This window comes from Vulpes lagopus, chromosome 13 (assembly GCF_018345385.1).
Source record: "Vulpes lagopus strain Blue_001 chromosome 13, ASM1834538v1, whole genome shotgun sequence".
Classification (NCBI taxonomy): domain Eukaryota; kingdom Metazoa; phylum Chordata; class Mammalia; order Carnivora; family Canidae; genus Vulpes; species Vulpes lagopus.
Window position 1 is genome coordinate 45,882,929 of NC_054836.1, and position 26,145 is coordinate 45,909,073.

General features: G+C 43.1%; 1 protein-coding gene across 2 annotated transcripts in view; it reads left to right on the forward strand.

Annotated features, from left to right (window-relative positions):
• The window catches only part of BMPER (BMP binding endothelial regulator), a 242,578-nt gene that overhangs the window by 159,378 nt on the left and 57,055 nt on the right, over nt 1-26,145 (forward strand). For both annotated transcript variants that reach the window (XM_041728257.1, XM_041728256.1), the window contains exons 12-13: nt 1,624-1,953; nt 9,168-9,504. In XM_041728257.1, the coding sequence (XP_041584191.1) occupies nt 1,624-1,953; nt 9,168-9,504 (667 nt within the window). The remainder of the gene's footprint in view (nt 1-1,623; nt 1,954-9,167; nt 9,505-26,145) is intronic.

Here is a 26,145-nt window from a genome sequence, read left to right on the forward strand (position 1 = left end):
CTCCTACACACCAAATACTTATCTTTTTGAGTCTATCAGATACTGACAAGGAAAACTTAGGGTAACTAATTAATTCACCAGATTCCAAATACATGTGATTTATGTGGCGTCAAATGTAATTGACATACGAAATGACATAATGTATCATAAAACAACATTACTCTCCAAACACTTTAGAAATTAAAAGCACATGTTTGCCTTGGATCCCACTGTTTCTGTCCAATCAGTTGGCACATCCTCCCTCTGTGTTGACTTTTAATTCTTCTCTTACATATTCAGAGCAATTGCTGATAGGATAGTTTCATATTCTGAACCCGTGCTGGTGTTGACTGGAAATTGATCTTTTTATTTAGTTCTTTTATCATGTGGGTTCCTTTATCTAAATGAATTCCTCATTTCCTGGTTGTTCATGCCTCTCTGCAAGCAGATAAAACATCTTTACATGGAGAACAAATCAATGCCATACATTGTTTTTTAAAAAAATAAGCAGTATTTAATTTTCTGTAAAAATCTTTGAGAGGCCACCTGGGTGGCTCAGGGGTTGAGTGTCTGCTTCAGATCAGGGTGTGATCCTGGAGACCTGGGATCGAGTCCTGCATCAGGCTCCTGTGGGGAGCCTGCTTCTCCCTTTGCTGTGTCTCTGCCTCTCTCTCTCTCTCTCTCTTTCTCTCTGTCTCATGAACACATAAATAAAATCTAAAAAAAAAAAAAAAAGTCTTTGAGGTGCCCCGAGTATAAAACTTTACCTGGGTTTCTATTTTATTTTATTTTATTTTATTTTATTTTATTTTATTTATTTATTTATTTATTTATTTATTTATTTATTTATTTATTTATTTTTTACCTGGGTTTCAAAAAAAATTGAATGAAAAGTATTTTGAAGCGATGAATGCTTTGGGATTTCTTAAATTTATTAAATGATGGCTTTTACAATTTATTTTTATCCAATTTTAGGTTTTGAGACACTGATCAAAATATAGGAGCCTTGTATTTGTAAAAAGAAGGAAAACATAGATACTATCAATTTCATCAGTACTTTGTTTCCTAATGGTATTAAACATGTATCTGCTCCGCAATTCGATTATTGGTCCTTAGTGAATGAATACACCATGAATGAATATAATACCTTAAAAAATGAGTAACGTCTAGAATACCATATTCCACATTTTTCAAATCAATTCAATGAAAATAATACTATTGCTTTGCTGTATTGTCATTTGCGTTGCTACCTTTTATTTATTTTTTGTTTCTGTTCACGTGGCCTATGAGGGAAGGCCAGTTCTGTGTACTGAATTTCCTTACCTTCATTTCTCCATCCCTTACACTAACACCATAGAAGCATCATATCAAGTCTCCAAAGTAGACATGGCTTTAGAATTTGGAAGTGTCATGAATAACCTTTGAGTATGCAATACCTGAGGTATTGCATGTCCTGGGAGGTGGGGTACAGACATTTAAAACAAGCAAACATTTTTTTTAAGCTGCTTTCCACTGGTGGGAGTCTGCTAAGGCCCTCCCTTCCCTGGCAAGTGCCCCCTCTGGGTTTAGGGCAGGGCCCCCTGATTGCTCTTTCGAGTCCTGTGCTCCGCTGACGACCTGCTTTTGTCTCTCACTCATCCGCAGAGCCCGGCGTGTGCACGGTGTTCGGAGATCCCCACTACAACACTTTTGACGGCCGGACATTTAACTTTCAGGGGACATGTCAGTACGTTTTGACGAAAGACTGCTCCTCCCCTGCCTCGCCCTTCCAGGTGCTGGTGAAGAACGACGCCCGCCGCACCCGCTCATTCTCCTGGACCAAGTCGGTGGAGCTGGTGCTGGGCGCCAGCACCGTGAGCCTGCAGCAGCACCTGACCGTGCGCTGGAACGGCTCGCGCATCGCGCTGCCCTGCCAGGCGCCGCACTTCCACATCGACCTGGACGGCTACCTGCTCAAAGTGACCACCCAGGCAGGTGGGCTCTGCGGCCCCCCCTGCCTCCTGCCCTCACCGGGGCCCGGGCAGGGGCCGCAAGGTCGCTGGAGCCCCCGGTAGGCCGTGGGGCCCCGCGCCAGCAGCACCAGGCCTGCAGCCCGCTGACACCCCCGTCCCCCCAACAGGAGCCGAGCTCTGCAGCTTGCCTCCTTCTTGGGTTTGTCGCGATGCTAGGCCGTGGGTGTCCAGCTCGGAGTTGTCAGTGTTTCTCCCAGCTAGGCCAGTAATGTGCACTTTCACGTCTGTGAAACGTGAGACGTGGCGTGTTTTCTGGTTAGCATCTGTCCAAGGAGGGGGGGCATCCTCAACAGGAAAGTGCAGATAGGTGGGTGTGCAGGTGGGAGTGTGCGTGGCTGTGTGACCAGCGGTCCTGGCCATTCTGGACCCCGGGGAAGGTGCCTGCTGAGTCGATGGCTAGAACCACGGGCTCTGCTGGAGGATGCTTAGAGGGCTCTGAGAGCCCTTTCCCCCAGCCTTGGGTACATGGAGCTGCTTGCTGCTACCTTTTCTCAGCATCCCATGTGGCCTGAGGCCTCCTGGACTCTGTATTTCCACCCCATGGGCAGACCCCCCCCGCCAGGCCAAACTGTGAGTAGTTGCTAGTGGGTTACTCCTAGGGGCTCAGGGAAAACCCTCGTTCTTGCCTGTGGGGTGCCACCAAAAGGGGCTTCTCAGAAGCAGAAGTTCATCCTTCAATATCGGCCCCAAAGAATGAATTCAGCATATTTACACATTCAGTTACATCATGTGTGGGTCCTTTCGCGCTACCCTCGGTTAATCCATGTTGTTCGTTGATTTGATACTGAACTGCGTGTTCTTCTGGTATATGCTATTTCTGTCAGTGTGATACTTTGAGGAATCAACATATTTCTTGCTTTTTATATTGATGAAAATGTAACAGTGTAAAAGCATCAGTTGCATTCCAGTTCCTTTGGATAGTAAGGATCCAAAAGGGAAACACTTGATAGAACAGGCACTTTTGGGGGAACTATAGAGACTTCTCTGCCACCTATTCGGAACGCTGTTAATTGTTTCAGTTCAAGCCAAAATACATTTGACAAATTGATCTGAGTTTATGGAATGCCAGCTTAGCTAAACAAAGGCAGGAAGCCAAGGAGAAACCCAGGGAGCTTTTATTTAGAGAGCACAACATAGTTTCAGTGAGAAAAAGTTAAATATTAGTGTATTGGAGCATTCTATAAAGGGAGAAGGATGTCCAACTTCACTTTGAAAGTGGCAGGTGTGAAGAGCTCTATTTATTCAATTTTAGAGGGATTAGTCCTCTTCAGAAAAATTCAGACACCTGTTGTTTTATTCAAATGATATGTCCCTCTGTAAATGTAAGCCCTGGTCATTTCTTTGAAGAAGGCAACACGTTGTGGCTCCCCGTAAATTGTGTACAAGATGACTTATTATTACAGAGTACTAATTAGAAGCACCTTGCTTATCAGTTTGCATGCCAGCTGAACACAGTGGATTCTGCTGATATGGAAATTGTTGGTCCACCACAGTCCAACGCTCACAGGGATCCTGGATACTGGAAAATTGCTAACAGTCTAGGAGGTTCGACACTCTTCAGCCCCTAGCTGGCAATACCTTATGGAATAACTGTCCTCTTGTCAGGATTCCACATTGTAAAAATGAGTGAAGGTTTGAGGCTGCTAAGAAAATAATACTAGATCATAAACACCATAATTAGATTAGTGAATTTAACTCTTCTCGGCCTTGAACCCAGTTTTACAATTTCCTTTATTTTTTCCATCTCTTACCATGTTGCAGGTAAGTTACGTGATGCCCGTAATACCCAGCTGAACAATTTCCCGTAGCATAAACTTTCGGCTTCCTAGGGAAAACTGTATTCCTCTGGGCTCTAAACTTGCTTCGAGATTATACCTGGAATGGAACGATTCCATCTCCAGACCCTAGTCTTCCCCCCAAACCAATCTCCGTTTGTATTGCCCCTGAGGGATATTTTCTTTTTATCACCTATTGATTGTCCATTTAAAATATCATGGTCTATCCTTGGAGTGTTCTTCTCCCATAGATTATTATTTTTTAATTTTATAAACTCATATGATCAAAGGGCCTTTTCTTCAAAATAGCAGCTTAAATCAAGCCTACAGCTGGAGGATGGGAAATGGGGAGGAATGACTCCTTGCCCCTGTGGTTTATGAACTCGGCACTTCATGACGGAATCATTTGGCAGAGGAGCACAGGTGGCTGCGCAGCTTGGTGAGATTATGCAGGAGTTGCTTACCTAATAACGACCGGGGTGGTACAGAGGGCACGGAGCAGGCTTAGTAGCTTGAGAAAGCACTGCTCACCCCCATCACACTCCTACCCCAACTCTTGGCACTTAGTGAATAATTTAAAAATATTTCCTTTCTGCCATCTGTTCACTTCATCAACTCTACCTGAGAGAGTTACGTCAGATCCACCCGAAGGCATTAACACGTGGGAGTGTGGTTTTTTATTTTACTTTTGGTAGAGTTCTATACTTTATGAACCCAGAGACTACATGTATTTTTCTTTTTCTTTTTTTCCTTTGGTGTAAAACCTGAACAGAAAAACCATCCATTTTTAAGCAACATGATGGTATGTATGTCTGTAGATTTTGTACCTCCTCTGTCTTCTAAGTAAACAACAGGCAGAAGCAACAATGACAACCAAAAAACAAAAAGCAAAACAAAAACAACAACACAAGAACAACAACTCCCCTTCCCTCCTCTATCCTCCCCACCCCTCCGCCCTTGCCAAACTAGTGGTCTGGAGCCTGGTCACACATTTGAAGGGTAAAAAACAAGTTGGTAAAACATTCACTGGTGAGAAGGGATAATTGGAAGGTGCCTCGTGCAGTGGAAGGAATGTGGTTGCTGCTTACACCCCCAGATGGGACATATGCTGCGGCTTTGGCCTTCTGACTCTGCCAGTTATTTCTACCTAATTTCCCAGGCAGAGGAATTAGGAAACTCATCCCAGCTGCAGAAAGGGACTAACCCCGGCCCCTTCCACAATGTTTTCATCTCATCAGATGCCTATTTATTTATTTTTAAAGGTTATATTTATTTTTATATTTATTTAAGAGAGAGAGGGAACGAGAGAGAGAGAGAGCACAAGCAGGGGGAGTGGCGGACAGAGGGAGAGGGAGAAGCAGGCTCCCCGCAGAGCAGGGAACCCAATGTGGGGCTCCATCCCAGGACCCCGGGATCACAACCTGAGTCAAAAGCAGACATTTAACAGAGTGAGCCACCCAGGTGTCCCAAGATGCCTCTTTAAAATACCTTTTGGAAGAGCAATTTCTTCAATTACAACGTCTGTATTATTTTGCTGGCCACTATTGTAATTTACTTTACATGGATTTCACTCATGTAGAGGGTGATGACAATCATGCAAACATGAATGTACACGATACAGCAATAGACAAAGGCATCTGTAGTTGGGTAAGTCATCTCTATACAATAGGAAACTTAGCATTGGTCCATGAAAATCCACTGTATATAATAATACAAAGAAAAGAGGAGGAAAAGAGAGTGAATTACAGATTATTCGCTTACTATGGGGACCATGTTTTATGACTGAGAGACCAAGAGTTTTTAAAGAGTTTATTAGAAACAGTGGGTCTGCATCTTCCCAAGCATGCATGGCCACCAGTCCAGTGCATGAAAAGAACTTAATGATTCACTTGTTCACTGTGGGTTGATTTCTGATGAACTTAGTTGCCCAAAGTCTCAAATTTGTTATGTCATTGTCAGTAATGATGTTGGAACTCCTTTAGATATAAATTCTCGACCATTGTGGCATTTGGAAGAATAGTATTTGCCTACTGTCTAGGAAAGAGATTTGCAGTTTGGAAAATTTTGCAACATGGAAAGTCTTTGGAAGTATGCTCTAAAAGTTAGAATGTTATATGGAATTGATTTTCTTCCCTCATTTTTCTTGCTGGGCAGCTGCCTGCTACAGGCTTCTGAGGTCATGCTTCTTCTATACCTTAGAGAGCGTATTACAAATCATATTATAGGTTGCTTGTCCTTTTTCAAAATTGTTATTTCAGTGTCTTAACTAGCATGAAATTTATAATTTCTTTGGCTCTGCAGATTTGGTGTATCAATTTGCAGGGTAATTAATCCATTTAGTGAGTATATACTATGTGCCAGATAATGTGTTAGATGATGGGGTATGAAGAAACAGAAATCACTTTGTAGGAGAGTTGTGGGCTGACACCATTATCTCACAGAGATCCATCGAGAAGGTCAGTCCAGTGGTGGATATTCTCACAATGTGTCTTCTGATCACCTTGTCCCATTGCTCTACTGTCTTCATCAAATTACTCCTGAGAGAGACTTTCCTTTCTTTCCAAGTTTTTGTTTAAATTCTAGTTAGTCAACATACAGGGTAATGTTAGTTTCAGTTGTAGAATTTAGTGACTTATCACTTACATACAACACTCAGTGCTCATCACGACAAATGCCCTGTTTAATTCCTATCACCCATTTAACACCCCCCTCTGTGCCCTCCCCTCTGGTAACCATCCATTTGTTCTCTTTCTTATGACCTTCTTTTTTTTCTTTTTCTTTTCTTTTTCTTTTTTTTTTTACCCAACTCTATTTAATTGCTTTTCTGAATCTAGCTCCTCTTCCAAACCAAGAAACCTTCTCTACCATTAGCCTTGGACTAAGAATGCTTCCATTCCTTTCAATTACCACACAGTGATTTCCATTATGGGCCTTTCTGTTTATTTCTCGAGGAACCGGATTTTAGACCACTGGTTTATTCTATCAATAACTCCCTAGAGTGGATTTGTAACTCTTTCTTGTGGCAGTTGTGTGGCCTACTCACCGGAATGCTATTTGGCCAGCCTTCTCTTCTCTTGGATCATGTTCATACTTAAGGAATATTGGCTTTAGAATCCTACTTCTGGGCATTTCTTACTAATCTTACATCACTCTGATTTTGTCTTATGCCAATTTTCTATCCAGACAAGATCTATTCTCTCCTCCTCTGCCCATTTCTTCTTTCCCATCACTGCCTCATCAGCCAACTTCTGGACATCTTCTGGACATTTGCTCACCAGCCTAATCTTGCAAGATCTTCTAGGGGGAAAGTCATGTTGCTTTTTCCAGAGGCCTAGAACAGGCTAAATGAAAGACTAGATTTTGTTAGAATCCCAAGAGGGCAAGATTTAAAACACACACACGGGAAGACTTTCTCTTTTTCTGTTAAAAAACAGACTTTTTCTTTGGGTGGTTACTCTTAGGAGACAGTGACAGTGAATAAGTAGAAGTCCCAGTCCCAGAAGTCCCAGAAATGCACTTCAACTTGTAGATGTTCTCCTGGTGCTCGTGTCACAGAACTGGCACCTACTTCATCCGTTCTCTGGGAAACTCAGGCACTGCTAGGGCATTATCAGGAAAACAGGAAGAAAAGCTTCCAATACACACTTGATAAATAAAGAAAAACTCTGACCAGAAGAGTGTAATATTTGCTCTGAATCAAACCTGAAAAGGCTGTTCATAAAGTCCTCACCTTTATCTAATGGGCAGTGTCTTCACACACAGTATCAGGATGTGTATGAGAACATTTCTGGTTTTTTTTTTAAATTTTTTACTTATTTATGATAGTCACAGAGAGAGAGAGAGAGAGAGAGAGGCAGAGACACAGGCGGAGGGAGAAGCAGGCTCCATGCACCGGGAGCCTGATGTGGGATTCGATCCCGGGTCTCCAGGATCGCGCCCTGGGCCAAAGGCAGGCGCCAAACCACTGCGCCACCCAGGGATCCCGAGAACATTTCTTCTTGACATTCTAGTCAGACTGATCTTTGTTGTGTGACAGCATAACTTGGCTGTTCTTGGGCAGCCCGGGTGGCTCAGTGGTTTAGCACCACCTTTGGCCCAGGGTGTAATCCTGGAGACCCGGAATCCCTGAAGGGAGCCTGCTTCTCCCTCTGCCAGTGTCTCTACCTCTCTCTCTCTCTATGTCTCTTATGAATAAATAATCTTTTAAAAAATAATAACTTGGCTGTTCTCTATGTGATATAGAAATTCCAGTACTCAATGGGGTCATAGTCTGATGGATCTTAAGATCTTGGGCCACATATCTGAAAAACGCATGAAAGCTTATAGACAAAGCCTTTAGTATTCTAGATTGTCAGTTCAGCAAACCAAGAGGAGCCTAGGTTCTCTACCTTCCAGAGCAAAAATTATTTCTTTGGTGAAGACGGTCGTTTGTCCTGCTGATACTATCTAGCACAAGAGGACCTTTCCCACAGGGCCTGGCAGCCTCCGATGACTTCTCAAATGTTGAAGTTTATGATCAGCTCAGGGCTGTGAAGGTTGGAAGTGTGTTCCACCACAACTCTACCCTGGGAAACAACTGTCCTCGTCTCAGGGATGTCTGTTAAAAATGAGGAGCCAAACATTTCATTTCAGATATTTCCATATGAGTGTTTTCCTTTGAGAAGGATCTATTCAGAAGCCATATATTTACTACTTTCATAATTTCACTATAATAAATAATTTGGATATTTTCATTTGACATTTGGTATAATTACATGGGGGATTTTTGGATAAAGAAAAAAATTACATTAAGAATTATCATCCTTGTTATCTTTCCATTTCCACATTTCATTCATCATTGTACAATTTAAGTACAAGTTGGACCAACACAATTACTATAGAAAAAGGGCAAAACTATAAGCCTACGAGGAACATTGTTGATGAGTGGTCCTCTACAGATCAAATCAGGGTCCGTAAGGTATTGTTTAAAGGCAAGTTCTATATGGTTTAAAAATTTTGAGCTCCAAAAACTAAGCGTTTTTTTTTAAAGATCTTATTTATTTATTCATGAGAAACAGAGAGAGAGAGAGAGAGGGAGAGGTAGAGACACAGGCAGAGGGAGAAGCAGGCTCCATGCAGGGAGCCTGATGTGAGACTCGATTCTGGGTCTCCAGGATCACACCCTGGGCTGAAGGCAGCGCTAAAACCCTGAGCTACCCAGGCTGCCCCAAAATTAAGGGTTTTAATGTAATATCATACAACATTTAGTGTGGTGAGATTAAACAGTAACCAAGAGTTTGGATAGACCCTTAGTGTTCCTTGTTGGAGGTTAGTCATGTGTGCTATGTAAGGATATATGCACTTGGGAATTATTGGTGAATTTAAGAGTGGTTGATCCTCTTTTCTTCTCCTTTTCCTCTAGGTTTGGAAATATCCTGGGATGGAGACAGTTTTGTCGAAGTCATGGCTGCCCCCCATCTCAAGGGCAAGCTCTGTGGTCTTTGTGGCAACTACAATGGACATAAGCGTGATGACTTAATTGGTGGAGATGGAAATTTCAAGTTTGATGTGGATGACTTTGCTGAGTCCTGGAGGGTAGAGTCCAATGAGTTCTGCAACAGACCCCAGAGAAAACCAGTGCCTGAACTGTGTCAAGGGACAGTGAAGGTAAAGCTCCGGGCTCATCGAGAATGCCAGAAACTCAAGTCCTGGGAGTTTCAGACCTGCCACTCAACGGTGGACTATGCTACTTTCTACCGGTAGGTACAGTGTTTGGGGGGATGGGTTTGGGTTAGAGACCAAGGATTGACTAACCTTGAAACAGTGTTTCAAATTTCTTGGCCTACAAAACAAGGGCCCCCGATGCACAAGGTAAACATTTTTTCTTTCTTGTGTTGAGACTGATCTTATTCTGACTCAGTCCCATGCTATACCCCAAATTAAGAGATTTCAGGGAATATTTTGGAACTGTCTCCTACAGGTCATTCTTTTTTGTGTGTCTGCAGGCTCAGTGGGAAGCTGGTGATTTTTCTAGGTGTTAGGCTTGACTCTGAGATTGAGGAGTTATCTCCAAATTCTGCCTACATGGCAGCGGTATAGGACAGAGGTGGGAATCTCAAATGACTCTGGCTGCCTTTGGGCGTTTAAGTGAGCTTGGTTATTTGAGGCCTGAGGAAGAGTTCAAGTCTGCCTCATTGTCTAGCCCCCAAAAATCTGCAGGTGGAAAACAAGGCAGTGAAATGAGAATTCCTTGGGTGTTGGCCAAGTCTCAGACTTTGCATCCAAAGTCAGGGGAGAGTAGAAAGAAGGCTCAAAGATGGAAAAAAGGAAAATCTCTTATTGAGAATATGGATTCCGTAATCCTTTCTTCCATGCTGCAAGGTTGCATTTGAGAGTTGATGAGTCTGGCCTGGTTGTACTTCCATTTATTACACAATTCCATGGGTTCAAGATCTATGACTGTCTATAACTTTAACCACCATGGGTGTGGGAGGAAACATGAGACGACACAGCCCAAAAGGCCTTGTTGAAGTGATTTGCCTGTGCCTCTTAAAATGAGAAAGCTCCTGTGGTCTGAAGCCACAGAGAAGTTATTTTTACTCTTTAATTGCCACCAGTTTATTTCCCCTAGTTCTCGTTAAATGTGATCTTTTTTTATTTGATCTTTGGACATAAAAGATAAAGTTCTATAAAGACAGCTCAAAGTGGAGTGGAAAAAGGACTGTCCCTGTCATCACGCACCCCTGTATATGGCTGCGTCTGCCAAACCATTTGGCCCCGACTCCTACGTTTAGCTCTTTCAAGCCATTTTCCTGTTATAATTTGAATTCACTGGGTTCCCTTCTTCCTCCTTCCTGTACCACCCCCTAAATTGACCCCACCCTTGTCTATTGAAATGGAAAGATCTTAATGTAAGACTTTGGAGCAAGTTAAGCAGCTGGACAAACAAATGAAGCCTCGTTTGGAATCTAAACACCCATCCCTTGAAGGTCTTGAGGGGAAGCAGTAGAGCATAGCAGTTATGAATTTTGTGGTCTTCCGGGGCTAAAAATCAGGATGTTTTATAACATTGAACAATTATTTAAGCTCTCTAAACCTTAGTTTGCTTATCTGTGAAGTGGGGATAATAAAAGAACGTACCTTAGAGAGTTGTAATTCAGATTTAGTGAGATTATGAACGTAAATGTATATGCTCAGCCCAGTGCCCACACATGGCAAGTGCTCTGTAATTAACCTATGGCTGCTGCAATTTCTTCTATTAATTAAATTAAATGATGAACCAGTATAAAGACTCTTGTGGAAGCTCCTCTGCTGCATTTGCAGATTTGGATTAGCCTCTTCTCTGTCTAACATAGAAAAGAAAGGCTGTATACTTCTCTCAGGGCCCCAATAGTCTACACCTTTGATTTTTATCCCATTTCAAAGGAGTGTGTTGAAAACAGACATTGGAGAGCAGGCCTGCAGAGATTAGTTCCTTTGTGCAAATTTCTGTTTCTTTTCCCTTTGGCGATTTATTTCATGTGATGATCTCTGGACTGCAAACAGGAATATGATGATGAGCACCTTGGCAGAAGTCATGAGAAATGACATAGACATGAACAGAGAGAACCGGAATTGTTAGGTGGCCAGGCAGATGCTCGCCTTCTGTCCTTGGATGTTGCTGCAGCTGCCACAGCAGCACGGTGGGGGTCGCTTGTTTGTGTAAGGGGCTTGATGTGCAGAGGCTGGGGTGCTCATGAGAACGCACCCGGGATCTTTGTGCATGAGGACTGGAGCCCGGGACGTGAGGGGAGGTGAGCTCCTGTTCTGTTGTGCATGGGGTAGTAGCAGAGCACCCTCCCGTGGCCAGCCACATCTTCCTGGGAGAAGCGGGGGGGCTCCAGGGAGCGGAGCTGGACAATCCTGCCTGTCACACATCCTGCTGATGATCTCATGCCCCAGCCAAGAGGGTTTCGTCGTGCATTTTCAAGGGAGGGAGGCCCACGTTGGGTAGATCCTGGGTTTCTTTCCAGCATACATGTGGCAGGAAAAAGAAAATAAAGTCACCATGGAAAGGTCATTTTGTTCCCAGGGGATCAGCAGTGAGGACCAAATCTTAGAGAGGGTTTAGGAAGCAATGGATGGAGAATGTGTTGGGTGATATCAAGTTGGATCTAATCTTGGCTCTGTTGCTTTCTAGCTGTGTGGCCCCTGTAGCTAGCTGAGTTTTAGATTCTTTAGCCATAGAATGGGTATGACAGTGACTGCCTGGTGGGCTGGCTCCTCCAAGGACTGAGGACAGTGGGCACTGCTATGTTGTACGTGGTGGACAGCCAGTACTGGCACAGTGTGCTGTCGTCCTCTGTCCCTCTCTTTCCCTGGGGAATCTTGCCCCCAGCTCAGCCACCTGTCTTTCTGATTGTTGATATCTTCTCCTGCTCATATCATGGAGAACTGGTTAGATAGATTCTCACTGATAAATCCACGGGACAATTTAACAATGAACTGTTTCTCATTGGTGACACTGAGTGAGATAGGCTAGGGCTCCATTGTAATCCTTTTTAAAAATGTATTTTATAAGAGTAATATATGTTCATCGTATGACATTTAAATATTAAAATAAATGAAGAAGAAAATGGCAATCACATGATATTTCATGCATGTAAATTTTTGCCCACATATTCTATGTCACTGGCGGAATTTCTAAAATGAATCCAAAAACATAGTCATGATCATAGCTGTGACCTTATTTATGAATCATTACAGGACCAGGATTTGCTTTGATGGCGTGAAAAGTCATGTACATCAATTGTGTATGAATTTGATTCCTTGCATTTTCCCCTCAACCTCCTAAAGAAATATGAGTAATTCCTTTATTTTTTTATTTTTTTTAAGATTCATTTATTCATTCATTCAGAGAGAGCGAAGAGAGAGACAGAGACACAGGCGGAAGGAGAAGCAGGCAGGGAGCCCGATGTGGGAGTCGATCCCGGGTCTCCAGGATCACACCCCAGGCTGCAGGCAGTGCTAAACTGCTGCGCTACCGGGGCTGCCCGAGTAATTCCTTTAAGGAAATACAAATGCAGTCTTCTAGATACTACTGTGTGACATGGAGAAGAGAGAACAAAGAAGATATTTCCCTGAGGAAATGTTAGCTTTTTTTGGGTTTTCTTAATCATATGATAAGTTCCATAGAGCACATTGTTATAAATATGAGATAACCATCTTCTAAAGTGAAAGTAGTAAGTCTAGTTTTTTTGAATTAGTGTTTACTTTTGAAATGTCAAGGATGTAAATCTTTCATCTTATTTGACCTTTTATCCAGTTCAACATTTTATTTTATTTTTTAAAAGATTTTATTTATTTATTTGAGAGAAAGCAGTCAAGCACGAGTAGGGTGAGGGGGAGAGGAGAAGCAGGATCCCCACTGAGCAAGGAGCCCTATGCGGGGCTTGATCCTGGGACTCTGGGATCATGACCTGAGCAGAAGGTAGATGCTTAACTGACTGAGCCACCCAGGTGCCCCTAGTTCAACATTTTAAATAGTAAACAATCTATTGTCTAAAAACTTGAAAAACTTTGTAAATGAATAAGAAATCAGCCAAGATTTTTTTGTTTCTCTTCTGGGAAACTTTTCAGGTTTTGCTAATTTTCAGTACAAATCACTTCTACCTATCCTGGCCTCATTTGGCATAAAAATGTAATATTTAATTAGATATTAATTTAATCTTTGTGATCAGCATAATTTCATTTAATTTATCAATTGAATATGTTTAGGTGCGAGGTAGTTTAATTGCGAATCACATAAAAATTTTAGCTGGCTGCGTTGATAAGGAGTCGTAAGTCCTAGAGTCGCTAATTGACTAGTCCTTCAATTAGATCATTCCCTTTAATAATTTTTTGCATCCTCCTTCACTGGTATGTTACGGAGACATCCTAGTAGCTGGGGAGGTAGTGGACTGTGGAAAAATTGATGTGAGGTCATTTGAATTCTATTTGGATTCATGCACAGGCATCCCCGTGGGGGATGTGTCGAGTATGTTCACGCCTCTCTTCTCGTTTCTCGTGCTTACCTGACTTTCCCAGCCTCATGTTGCCTTCTCTGTGTCCAGATGCCAGCTGAGATATCCAGGAGGAATAAGCAGACACCCCCCACCCTCAACCCTGAAGGCTCCCTCCAGATTCTCTGCAACCAGCCTCAAACCTGCTCCCCGCTGCTGCCTTGGGCCACACTGACCAGGAGCTTTGGGCAGCCCCGGGCAGGGAGAAGCCAGGACGTGGGGCTGGGCTGTGCAGGTCCAAATGCAGAAGGAGAAGACCTCATTGCTGTGTGAGACATCAGCAATGGGGGTCTTTCCCTATGCAGACCCCAAATCCTGGATAACATAGTTACAAGAAAGTCTAACCTGCCAGGAAAGTCTATCCTGCCAGGAAAGCAGGATAACATAGTTACAAGAAACCTGCCTCTAAAGTTGGGGCAGGCCCACGTTTCAGAGAAGTCAGGAAAATGGATGTGAACTGCAGCAAAGCCCAGCCACTTACAGACCACAATCATCTCGGGGCTGTTTTCCTCTCTGTGCCCTCCTTACTGGGGTCTAATTCACCAGAGCAGAAAACTCTGTTCACTTGTCCACTTTGAGAAAGTGTCTGGGGATTCCCAGTCTAGGAAATGTTCTTTTCTTTCCATGCAGTGGTTTTTACAGCTGTAAGGAATTGAAGTAATGCCAGAGGATTCACAGATGTGTCCTGCCCTCGGAGGTACCGGGAGGTAGGAGGTGGGAGTAGCACAGGAGAACACTGGAACTTCTCTAGCACAATGGTGGTGGATATACTGGTGTCCAGGGACTGACGAGGCTTCCTTCCAGGAGAAGATCACAGACTTTGTGAATGACCCACTTTGTGTTTTCCTACAAAGGAAACTAATAATTTATTATAAAACAAGAGAAGAGCTCGGGCGAGGAGCACAGGCTTTGTGTGTATGTGTTTGTGCATGAGAAAGTCATATAAAACTAACTGCTGTTCTATAATTAAAATCAACTCGATCTTGCCTCACTTCAAAGAAGAACATGCTGAGAACATTTCTGTCGACAGCTTTTAATAACCTGTCTCAAATTGCCGTTAGAACTAGGGTCCTGGGGCCCCTGGGTGGCTCAGTGGGTTAAGTGTCTGCCTTTGGCTCAGGTCATGATCCCAGGGTCCTCCGCTTGAGCCCTGCAGCTACTCCTGCTCAGCGAGGAGCCTGCTTCTCTCTCTCTCCCTCTGCGGCTCCCCAGCTCGTGCTCTCTCTCTGTGTCAAATAGATAAAAGCTTTTTTCTTTTCTTTCTTTCTTTTTTTTTTTTTTTAAAGAACTAGAGTCCTAAACCAAATGAGATGTTCATTTTGAAGTGTGACATTATAGGCCTTTCTTTTTATTTTCCATTTGGCATACTAAGCTTTTAGGATGAGTTAGTCACTCTGAGTCTGTCAAGAAGGTACGCTGACACCGGGTGGCAGTAAGACACCTCAGTTGTATCACCTATCAGACTTGAGTCCTTATAAATCCACCCGTAAAGTTCAGATGTTTTCTCTACTCATTAGTGTGTTCTCTCTCTCTTTCTCTCTCTCTCCCTCCCCCTCCCTCCCTCTCCCTCCCCCCCCCCCCCCCCCCCCCCTTCCTCTTAACTTCTGCCCTAAGCTACTGCTTTCACTGTGTCTAAATATACAACACACATTCCCGCCTCTGGGTTCATGTCATTCCCTTGCCCGGGATGCCCTCATTTTATACATTGATTTAAGCTGAAGGTACAGCTCAAGCCTCATCCCAGGCCACTAGAGATATTCTTTCTGTAGTTTCTTAGATATGCTGATTGTATTTATCATGATTTAACACATGCTATGTTGCACTGCCATCGTCCCTCCAGCATTGAATTTTAGGTTCGCTGGGGAATGAGGAATGTCTTTTCTACCCTTTTGTATTTCACCCAGCATCGCCCCTGGAATGAAATGTTTCTCAGCTCCTTTGCTAGCCTCTCTCCCATCTCTATCCTCTCTGAACTGTGACTTCTGCTACGCTCAATTCCAAGTCCATCTTAGGTCTTTATCACCACACTCAGTTACGCACTTACAGGGTATGCATGCAGCTCTGTCCTAACGGGGAATACACTGGTCACGGCAGGCAGAGCCTCTGGTCCACCTTCGATGCTCCAAGACCTGCCAGCCCTTCTTGTTGCATGAGCCTACGGCTGTGACTGCCTCTGGATCTCAGCACTACCTCCGCCTACTCACAATTCACTTGAAAGCCACTCAGACCACCCAGCTCCTCTTCTATCTCTCAGCTAGGATTTGGCCTTGCCACCTTCGTACACAGTGTTTTGGTTCATAGTCAGTTCTGTGTTGGTCTCTCCCAGTTGGTCTTCAGACTTCAGATTAGCCTCCTCTTATGGAGGCACAACAACTGACTTCCCATGGGGCAATCTTGCCATGGGGCCAACTGACCCTGTGTCCTGACACCACTCATTATTTTCTCCCTGAGGAGTCACACCCCTTCACTGATCCTGAGCCTTCTGGCAGGTTGGAACCAAAGCCTCATGTGGTTTTCCCTCGACTTTATATCTGGTCTTTTCCATATCAGTCACACGTAGCTTCTTTCCTATTTGCTCCACCAAATAACCCAAAATAAAAGTGTTAAACTGCTTTCTAAGTGCCTAGATTTCAGTTCAGAAAGGCCCTTCCTGGTGAGTCCAATTTTCTTGGGGCCAAAGCAGAAAAAATATACATGAGTATACTTAGAAAGGTCCAGGGTTTGCTTGGGACATCATCGTATCCAAGTCTAAAGTCATCTCATGTTTATATTTTCATATCAAAAATAAATGATTATCCTTTAAAGAAGAAACAAAAGAGAAACAGTACCTATCTTAGCAGGTAGGTTACCCTTTGAGGAGAGTTTAGGCCAACTGTATGGCTAACCAACTACAGAGGTGGAGGGAGCGCAGGCCATGCAAGACAACCCTTACTTCTGATACTGCCAGTTCAGAGGATTTCTCAAAGTCACTTCGGTGTCAATAATTTTCTAGAAGAACTAACAGGACTCACCAAATGCTGTTATACACATGATTATAGTCTATTATAGGGAAAGGTCAGATTAAGGTCAGAGGAGACACAGGGCAGAGTCCAGGCGAGGTCCAAGCATGAGCCTCTGCTGTCACTTCTTAGAGAGTCATGGATTGGCATTAGGTTCTCTTGGCCACCATGCTGGCAATATTCACCATTCTCAGGGTATTTCCAATCAGGGAAGTTTCACCTGAGCCTTTGGTGTCCAAAGATTTTACTGGGACTACCACCTGCTACCTCTATGGCTGACTTCTGGTCTCCAGCTTCCCTCAGAGGTCATACTGTTGCCCTTACTATCTGGTTCCTCTGGAAATTCGGGGCCCATGTTGACATGAGGCCCAAAGCCTCAATCAGAAGTTACATTGTTAAGTGTCTAGTGTCCAAAGCCACCAGGTTAAAAAAAAAACAACAATACTCCTGAAAGGCAGGACATTCCAGGGCCCTAGAGACCACCCCACTGGGAGCCAAAGTCCAAACCAGACTTTTGGGCAAGGGGTTAATTCTTTACCACACAACCTGTCTGGCTCAAGGTTAAATCTAATTTCAATTTGATTTTAATTTTAGCTTTGAGTTTATTTTCAGCATAAACTTCCTAGAATCCTGCAGTGTTTCTCCTCAGAAAATTACATTCTGGGATGCAATTATATTCTGGGAGGCTTTTGAACACATTTGAATGAGTGTCATTGTCAGAGGTAAAACACTAATTATTTTGTAGCATCTCTCTTGGCTGCTTAGGGGACGTCTTGATTACTTCTCAGTAAACAGGAGGCAGTCTGGTGCAGCTTCCTTATATTTTCATTATTTATGAATGTAAGGCCTTTTCCATCCGTGAGAGCAAGGCTGACATGGGTAGTGTTCTCTTCATTTCCCTGTTGAGCTATCTGGGACACTGAAAGGTGAGGGGACTCATTGGGGGCCACCTGTTGAGCCCAGGCATCCAACCTAACAGGGCACCTAGTCCAGGATATCTGGCAAGAACCTCCATGGCTGCTGTCAGAGCCTCTCGCTATACATTCAGACTTTAAATATCCTGTTCTGCCATGAGTTTTTGGAAGAAGATTTCATTAATTATTTAATTTGCTTCTTTTACAACTTTCAACTGAGCACCTGCTGTGTGCCAGAGTCTGTTGTAGGTTGGCAATTCAGGACTGAACAAGAGAGACAAAAGCTTTTCCTTCAGAGGATCCAGAGTCTAGTGTGAGCAGGCAACACTAAATAAGAAACAAGGTCACCGCCAACTGTGAGAAGAGTAATGGAGGAGACAAGGCAGGCTGGAGGAGGCCAACTTTGAATTAGGTGGATGGAGAAAGTCTGCATGAGGAGCTTTCCTTTGAGGAAAGTCCATGGCAGATGGGAAGGACTGGTGAGGGGAGGCCCAGCCAGGGTAGGGGGAAGGGCACAGGCCCTGATGCTGGGCGGGATGTTGTGGCCTGTTTGCAGACCAGAAAGGAGGCTGTCATGATTGACACTTATAGAAGCCATGAGAGTTTGTAGCTCTTTGTCCCCTTCCCCTATTCCACCTTTCTCCCAAGCCCCTCCCCTCGGGCGACCACCCGGTTGTTCTCTGTACCTATAAATCTGTTTCCATTTCATTTTGTTGGTTGGTTCATTTTGATTTTTAGATTCCACATGTAAGTGAAATCATACAGTATTTGTCTTTATCTGTCTGACTTACTTGGCTTTGCATAATGCCTTCTAGGTCCATCCATGGTGTCATAAATGGCAAGATCTCATTCTTTTCTTTTTCTTTTTCTTTTTTTTTATGGCTGAGTGATATCCCATTGTATGTATATACACCTTCCTTATCCATTGATGGATACTTAGGTAGCTTCCATATCTTGGCTATTGTAAATAATGCTTCATGTATCTTTTTGGTTTAGTGTTTTTGTTTTCTTCAGGTAAATATCCAGGAGTGGAATAAATAAGTCACAGGGATGAGAAGGACAGCATAAATAATATAATCCATAATATTGTAATAGATTTGTATGGTGACAGATGGTAGCTAGACCTACTGTGGTGAGCATTTTGTAATGTCTGTAAATGTTGAATCACTACACTGTAACCTGAAACTAATATTGTATGTCAACTATACCCCAATTAAAAATAAATGAAGTAATTAAAAAAAATACACACTTGTTGGGAAGAAAAAAGTGATGGGTATGCTGCCAACAACCATTTGAGCTTGGAAGTATATCCTTGCCCATTTGAGGCCCAGATGAGGCAACAGCCCCAGCCAACACTTGGAGTCTCTCCTTTTGAGACTCCAAGCAGAATCCTTGCCTGGACTGTTGATCTAGAGAACCTGGGATAGTAAATATGTGTTGTTTTAAGCCACTTAATTTGTTGTTTAAGCCACTAAACTTGTTGCATGGCACTGGACAACTACTATACGTAGAAATCAATTTTGACTTATCTTTGGATTTACGGTTTCTTAAATACTGACAGAAAGTACAATACAAGCACTCTTTTTTAACCATTTCAAACTTTACCATTTTATATAGTTTGATGTGACTCCATCAATTCTGGGCTCCCTGTCCCTATTCTATGGTTCTATAGCACTCTGCACTTCTCTTATCATAGTAGATTTGAAAAATGTATTATAGTATCGTTTAAAAGAAGATTTTACTTATTTATTTGACAGAGAGATAGAGTCAGAGAACATAAGTGGGGAATGGCAGAGGGAGAGGGAGAAGCAGACTCCCGCTAATGAGCCCGAAGCAGGGCTTGACCCTAGGACCCCAGGGTCATGACCTGAGCCAAAGGCAGACATCTGCTTAACTGAATGAGCCACCCACGCATCCTAAGGTTTTTTAAAAAACCTTATCACGTCTAAATTGTAGGCTCTTTGAAGCTCATATGTTTTGTTCATGGTCGTGTACCCAGTGCCTAAGGAAAGTACATGGAATATAAATATTTTTTGGTACTCAAAAATATATATTGGATGACTAAATGGGGAAAAATGAATAAGCAAAGAAAGATTTTTAAATAAGTGATGGATAGAGTGGTACAAAATGAATGTGGCATAGCTGTCAAGTAGGCTCTGTAGCCAGCATCAATTTCTGAGCTCCTTACTGCCAAGTTGTGTGCTGTTGAGCAGATAGGTTCCCATGAAGCCCTGGGTACCTCTTGTGTAGAAAGCGAGAGGATTTCTGGTGAGAAATTCTGGTGAGAGGACCTGTCAGATTGCTGTGGGGGTTTGTTACGAGGCTTGAACTCTACATGGAAATTTACTTCAGGCCTTCCATAGGGCAAATTATGCTCAGTCAATGGCAGTTTTATTATTAATATTATTTCATTGCTCTGACATAGAAGCCTGCTTTATGTGGAGTTTACCTTCAGTGTAATCTATTCAACCTGGTTCCAGAACCTGAAAAAAGTGTTTCAGTTTTCTTTTCTGTGGTCATTTCTAGACCCATCTGGAAGAACTGCTTCATATCTGGCATGGAAATGAATGCTTTTTCTTGAAACAAAGCAAAGCAAACAAAACCAAGAGCTGACTAGAAATTCATTAAAGTTTTCACAGTGTGCTCTTCACAAATTATTTCAGCTGACAGTACTGACCCAGAAGGGGCGGTGAAGAAGGGACAATTCATTCTGTTAGATGAGTACTTAGATGTGAACCTTAAAAAAAATTGGACTCATCTCCAGTGAGGGTAGAGATTGAACATAGAAGGAGTTCATATGTCTTGTTTTGTTTTCCTTACAAGAATACAAAGTGTTGGAGAAGAAATGTGTGCCAAGTTCTGACTTTCTTCATGCCAAGATTCTTTGTCTTCTTTAGTAGTATTTGAGCATAATGTAACCTTCAGGTGGTGATTCAAGGTTATTACTAGGGTATAAGTGGCACTTAGGAGCATCATTCCTAGGAGATCTGGGGTGGGGGTCAGGGCTCCTGAGCTCTATTGGAAATTTAGATCTTAATAGCTCTGGTCTTATTATAGCTTCCCCTTGACCTATTTCCTCCTCCTCATTTCTTTTTTGTTTTGATGTAGAAAATAATGTTGGTTAATACTGTTTGTGAACTAAGTATTTAAAGATTCTGAAAAAAGACCCAAGGCTTCTTCCTATGAGAAAAGTACTTTGGGACACTGGACTGTATTTTTCCCCCCTTTTGCCAGTGGTTACCAGAGAGATCAAAGCAAGTTTGTGATCCATTTCAATCAAGTGTATAGAACGTCAGGGCCAGGATTTTATTTTCTAAACTAATCACAGTGCTGGTTTCATTTTTATCTTTCTGGCAGTTTTCATTTTATTTCATTCTGCGTGTAGTTTTGTAAGCTGATTTAAATCCTTTCTGGAACAAGTTGGGAAATGAATGACAGTGGCCATGGGCAAGGGATCTAGCACCTCTGAACTTGCAATGTTTTTCATTATAAAATAGAGCAACAGGTTGCTCATGAGACTAGATGAGGTTTCCTTTGTAATGATATAATGACTAAGCAATGGGGATCCCTGGGTCACGCAGTGATTTAGCACCTGCCTTTGGCCCAGGGCGCGATCCTGGAGACCCGGGATCGAATCCCACGTCGGGCTCCCGGTGCATGGAGCCTGCTTCTCCTTCTGCCTATGTCTCTGCCTCTCTCTCTCTCTCTCTGTGACTATCATAAGTAAATAAAATTTTTTAAAAAATGACTAAGCAATGACCAAGAGACTAGATGAAGTTTCCTTTGTAATGATATAATGACTAAGCAATGACCAAGGGGCTGGCCACCTCACCAGCAAGATATAGTGGCCTTCATGAGGGCAGGCCTGAGCTGAGCCCTGTTGTTTCAGGTCATCCTTTAGAAAATCAGGATATGCAGTTGGGTGCCAGAACTCAGAATCAAGAGCACCTGGAGACTGGTGTCCTCAGGCTTCCATTAGGGCACATACAGAGTGGTTGGAACCTTGATGTGTTGTAAGCACAGCATTGTGCCTCAGTGAAACCACAGGGACAGATGCAGAATCTGTCCTGGGATCATCATGGGCTTTTCAAGGCGTCATGGTGGCCCTCGTTCTCGGAGCAGCAACAGGGCTTCTGTCCAGAGCATAGGGCTGCACTGGGTTGATGGCCCTCCAGGACTCTTTGACCATTTCCTAATCAAACTGGCAAGAACTGAAATCAATGAAGAGTGTGTTACATACAAAATAAGAGGTAACCTTTTGCATTCATGGATCCTCCTACATACTGTTCTCTATTGACATGAAAACCTAATATTCGATCTCATTTTTTCTCCTGACCTGGCAAGTAAAAGGTGTAGTAGGCTTTTACACACAGGCTTTCGGGGGGGGGGGGGGGGGGGGGAAGGGAGAGGGGAGCAGTGGTTCAACCAGGGAACAAATATTGAAAAGTGTGTATATGGAAAAACAAACAAACAAAAAAACAAAACCAAAAAAAAAAAACCCCAAACCAAAAATCAGAATGGGCAATCTGGTTAAGGAAGAAAATGATGAATTATTATTTTTTGATATACCCACAGTCCTCTTTTATAGGCTTATGGTCAATTATTCATGTCTGGGAGTCAATGAAATCAACAAATAATAAATTAAAATATATATTATCTATTGTAAAAAAAAAAGCATAGATTATTTTGTAGTCACTGTTGTGATTAAATAATTCACTGGGCGCTGTTCAAGGTGCTGGAGCTATAGCAGGGAATAAGATAAATGAGTCCTCTGGCTCACAGAGCTTGCAGAACAGGCTAGGGATTGAGCGAGACAAGTAAACAGGGCTGTAGATAGGGAGGGATGCATTTTTGAAAGATGTACAGGATGCTGTGGGAATCTGCCAGGGGGTGGCTTCCTGGAGGAAGTGACTTCCTAAGCTGAAACCAAAAATATTTGGAGTTTAGGTGCACAGAAAGAGTAGTAGGGACTTAGGGAGAAGAACAGAGGGAAAGATCCCAGGCATAGGAGACTGCATGTTTAGAGCTGTGGAGCACAGCAGGAGGCTGGCACAGGCAGCTAGACAGATATTCCGGGGTGCAGCATCACAAACAATGATGGGTGAGGACCATGAGTCAGGAGGCAAAGGCCTCACCCAGATCACTACAGGTCATGCCCCGGCATCCCTGAGACAACGGAAGGGGCTCACTGAGTTTCTTTCAGCCATTAACTGAGCAGCGGTTCAGTGAAGTGGTTCACTTACTCATCATTCATTTATTTATTAGTTTTTGTACACCAATTATACATTCTATGCATTACTTCGTAGCTCTCACACCTTAGCAGGTGTCAGGGTCATTTAGTGGGTCTGGGGTGGGGCTTCAGAATGTGCATTTCTAAGAAGTTCATAGAACTGGGGGTCGGGGAACCACACCCAAGGAGCCTCTGCACCATGTGAAGGAATTACAAGAACTGCTTCCAGGTGTTTATGGGTTCTTCAAGGGACTTAATTCTCTGAGATTTTTCTCTACTCAACAACTTTTTTTTTCTATTGGGTGTGTGTGTGTGTGTGTGTGTGTGTGTGTGTGTTTATCCTTTACTGTTTACCTCCAAATGTTAGGGATGAGAACACAGAGTGGGTCCATGGCTTAGGGGGTTAGGAGCTGAGCCTATGCTCACTTAGACCAAAGTGGTAATGAACTCAGTGGCATTTCCTAATGTGTAGTTCAAAGTACAAGCACCAAAATAAATCTTTTTACCTTTTTTTGGGTCAGTGAAAGGGCGCTGGTCCTACTGCCTCCTTGTCCATAGGGCCAGGCCAAGCAGAAGTGGGTTATTTGTGAGTCAGAATTAGAATCCAGAGTCAGAGTTCTCCTGGTACTGAGATGCTTTTCACTGAACCCAGTGCAAGGAACCACCCGGGCACTTTTAGAGGACCTGGGGCCCAGCTAGTGAGGGGGAAGGGAGGACCGAATACAGCACAGCTTTGATGCTGATCAGGATCAGAGCCCAGGGTTCCTGTGCAGAGGCAGGGCTGCCCAAATCCTCTCTTCCCCCAGGTCCTCAGACAGAGTCAGGGGCCAGGACTGTGTGCCCAGAACAGCCGACAGGATGTATCTGTAAACATCTGTTTCCTTTCTACTGGTGTTAGGCTTTTAAAGAGCCCAGTCAATGGGCACACAGAGTAGAGAAATAAATGCTTTGCAAGGAAATGGGGAAATCTGGTGGCGATACTGGAATTAATAATTCTTTTAACATGAAAGAGCTGTTCCCTATGATCTTTACTGTCTTACCTAGTGTTTGGAGTTTTAAAAGAGAGAAGACAAGCTGGTTTGTTCATCGCATCACAAGCAAATGGCCCATGTGTGAGCTTGAAGGTAGGATGCATTTGAGCTGCTCAAAGAATATGGGGCCAGAAGACCTTTCAGAGCCCCTGAAAGCTTTTCCATATGAAAAGGAAGCCAGGAAATTGGCGTCTTCATTTTGTCTTTGTGATCAAAGCTGGGAAGGAAAGATATTAAACAGATACTGACCCATAGTTTTGTGGACACCGTTAGGATTTATTGGCCTGAATAGCAAATAGGGACTGCAGAAAAGCTGAGGTTGGTGTTTACTTGAGGGGATAAAGAGATTCAGATCCAGAAGCCTACTGAAAACAGAGGGCTGTATTTCTACAGACAGTGAGTCCATGGGCTTTGGTGATAGGAGATACCAGCAACCAAGTGAGCGAGCATTGATTGACATGCATTAGGTGCCGGAAGCTCTGATAATACAGTACAACGTTAATAATAACGGGTGATGCTATGCTAAGTGGAGGAGTAAGAGCTTACGTGTTTGAGTGCTCCCCATGTGCCAGTGGCCTCTGAGGGCTCTGCCTGCCTGTAGTGTTCCACTTGTGTGGGTGAGGAATCAGAGCTCACGCTCTGACAGGAGTCAGACCTGTCAGCCAAGGTCACCAGGCCAAAAAGAGGCAGTCAGGATTTGAAACCAAATCTATTTGACTCAGAGCATATGCTTGTGACCATGACCATCATAATCTGATAATAACAGTCATCACCTATCCTTGACCTTGAATTATCTCTTTTCTAAACTGAGCTAAAAACCCTGGGATTTTGCAAATGTTTCCTATACCACAATTTATTTTCATTTCAAAGGCTGTCTTTTCCTTTAAAATATTTTTTTTATCAGACTATGCTTTTAATGTTTTAAAAATATACACTTTTGTTATAACCAATTAATTTCAAAGTGTTTGCAAAGAAGCATTTTGCAAGTAAAAAATGTATGCCTGGGAATCCCTGGGTGGCTCAGTGGTTGAGTGCCTGCCTTTGGCCCAGGGCATGATCCTGGAGTCCTGAGATCGAGTCCCATGTCAGGCTCCCTGCATGGAGCCTGCTTCTCCCTCTGCCTGTGTCTCTGCCTCTTTCTCTCCTCTGTGTCTTTCATGAATAAATACAATCTTTAAAAAAATGTATGCCTAAAGAATATATAAAATGTTTTCTTTTAAGCAAAATTATCTATCAAGGTTTTGGAAGCATTGTGCTGTAGTCATATGTTGGCTGAATTTTGAATAAAGCAATTTCATCCTATTGGTCTTTTAAATAGAAATATATGAATTTCCAAACGGTGGCCATTTTTTCTACTCAAATTTTTCTTTCCAGTTCACAGTGTTAATCCTAGCACTGAGACACGCTAATGTCTGATCCCACTGAGAAAGGTTGAGTTCATCACAGAATGGTAATCCTTGATTCCAGTGCTCTGCACCTATAAAGTATTTGTAGCTTTTTCATCTTTTTTCTTCTTTTTGCTTTTAGAGACTGTGTAGAAACAATGTCTTAAAGAAAGAAGCTGATTTCTATTTCACATCTTGCTTAAGATGTCCCGATTGATATGATACTGGTGACTCAGTGATTCCAACTTCTGGGAGGCCACAAGCCTTGTTGAGAGGCCACAAGCCTTGTCAGGTTGAGAACCTGACAAAAGCTAAGGTCCTTTTTCTAGAAAATGCATGCACGCCTGTGCATATGACAGGGAATTATCTCTGTAGGGATCAGGGGACACTGGGTTAAGAAAGCCTGACTCTTTCCTCCCTCCTTCTCTCCCTCTTCAACTCTTTAATCAAAGCTTTTTGACCCATATTAAATGTTAGGTGCTGTGCTGTGTGTTGGGATTACAGTGGTGAGTGAAACAGACGTGGCTTCTGTCTTCATGGGGCTTATAGTCTCATGATGAGAAAGACAGTAATCCAATATCCTCAAAAATAAATATGCCATGATATGTATGGGCTACCAAGGGATACTTTGGTGCATAAGCAGATCATTTCACAGGAGGGCCAGACCCAGTAGGTGTGTGCAAAGGGGAAGAGAGAGGCATATGCATCAGACAATGACCCCTTCTCCCTAGCAAATGATACTTGAGCTGAGAGCAAAAGGATGGGTAGCAGTGAATCAGGCTAAGAGACAGGAAGAGAGGG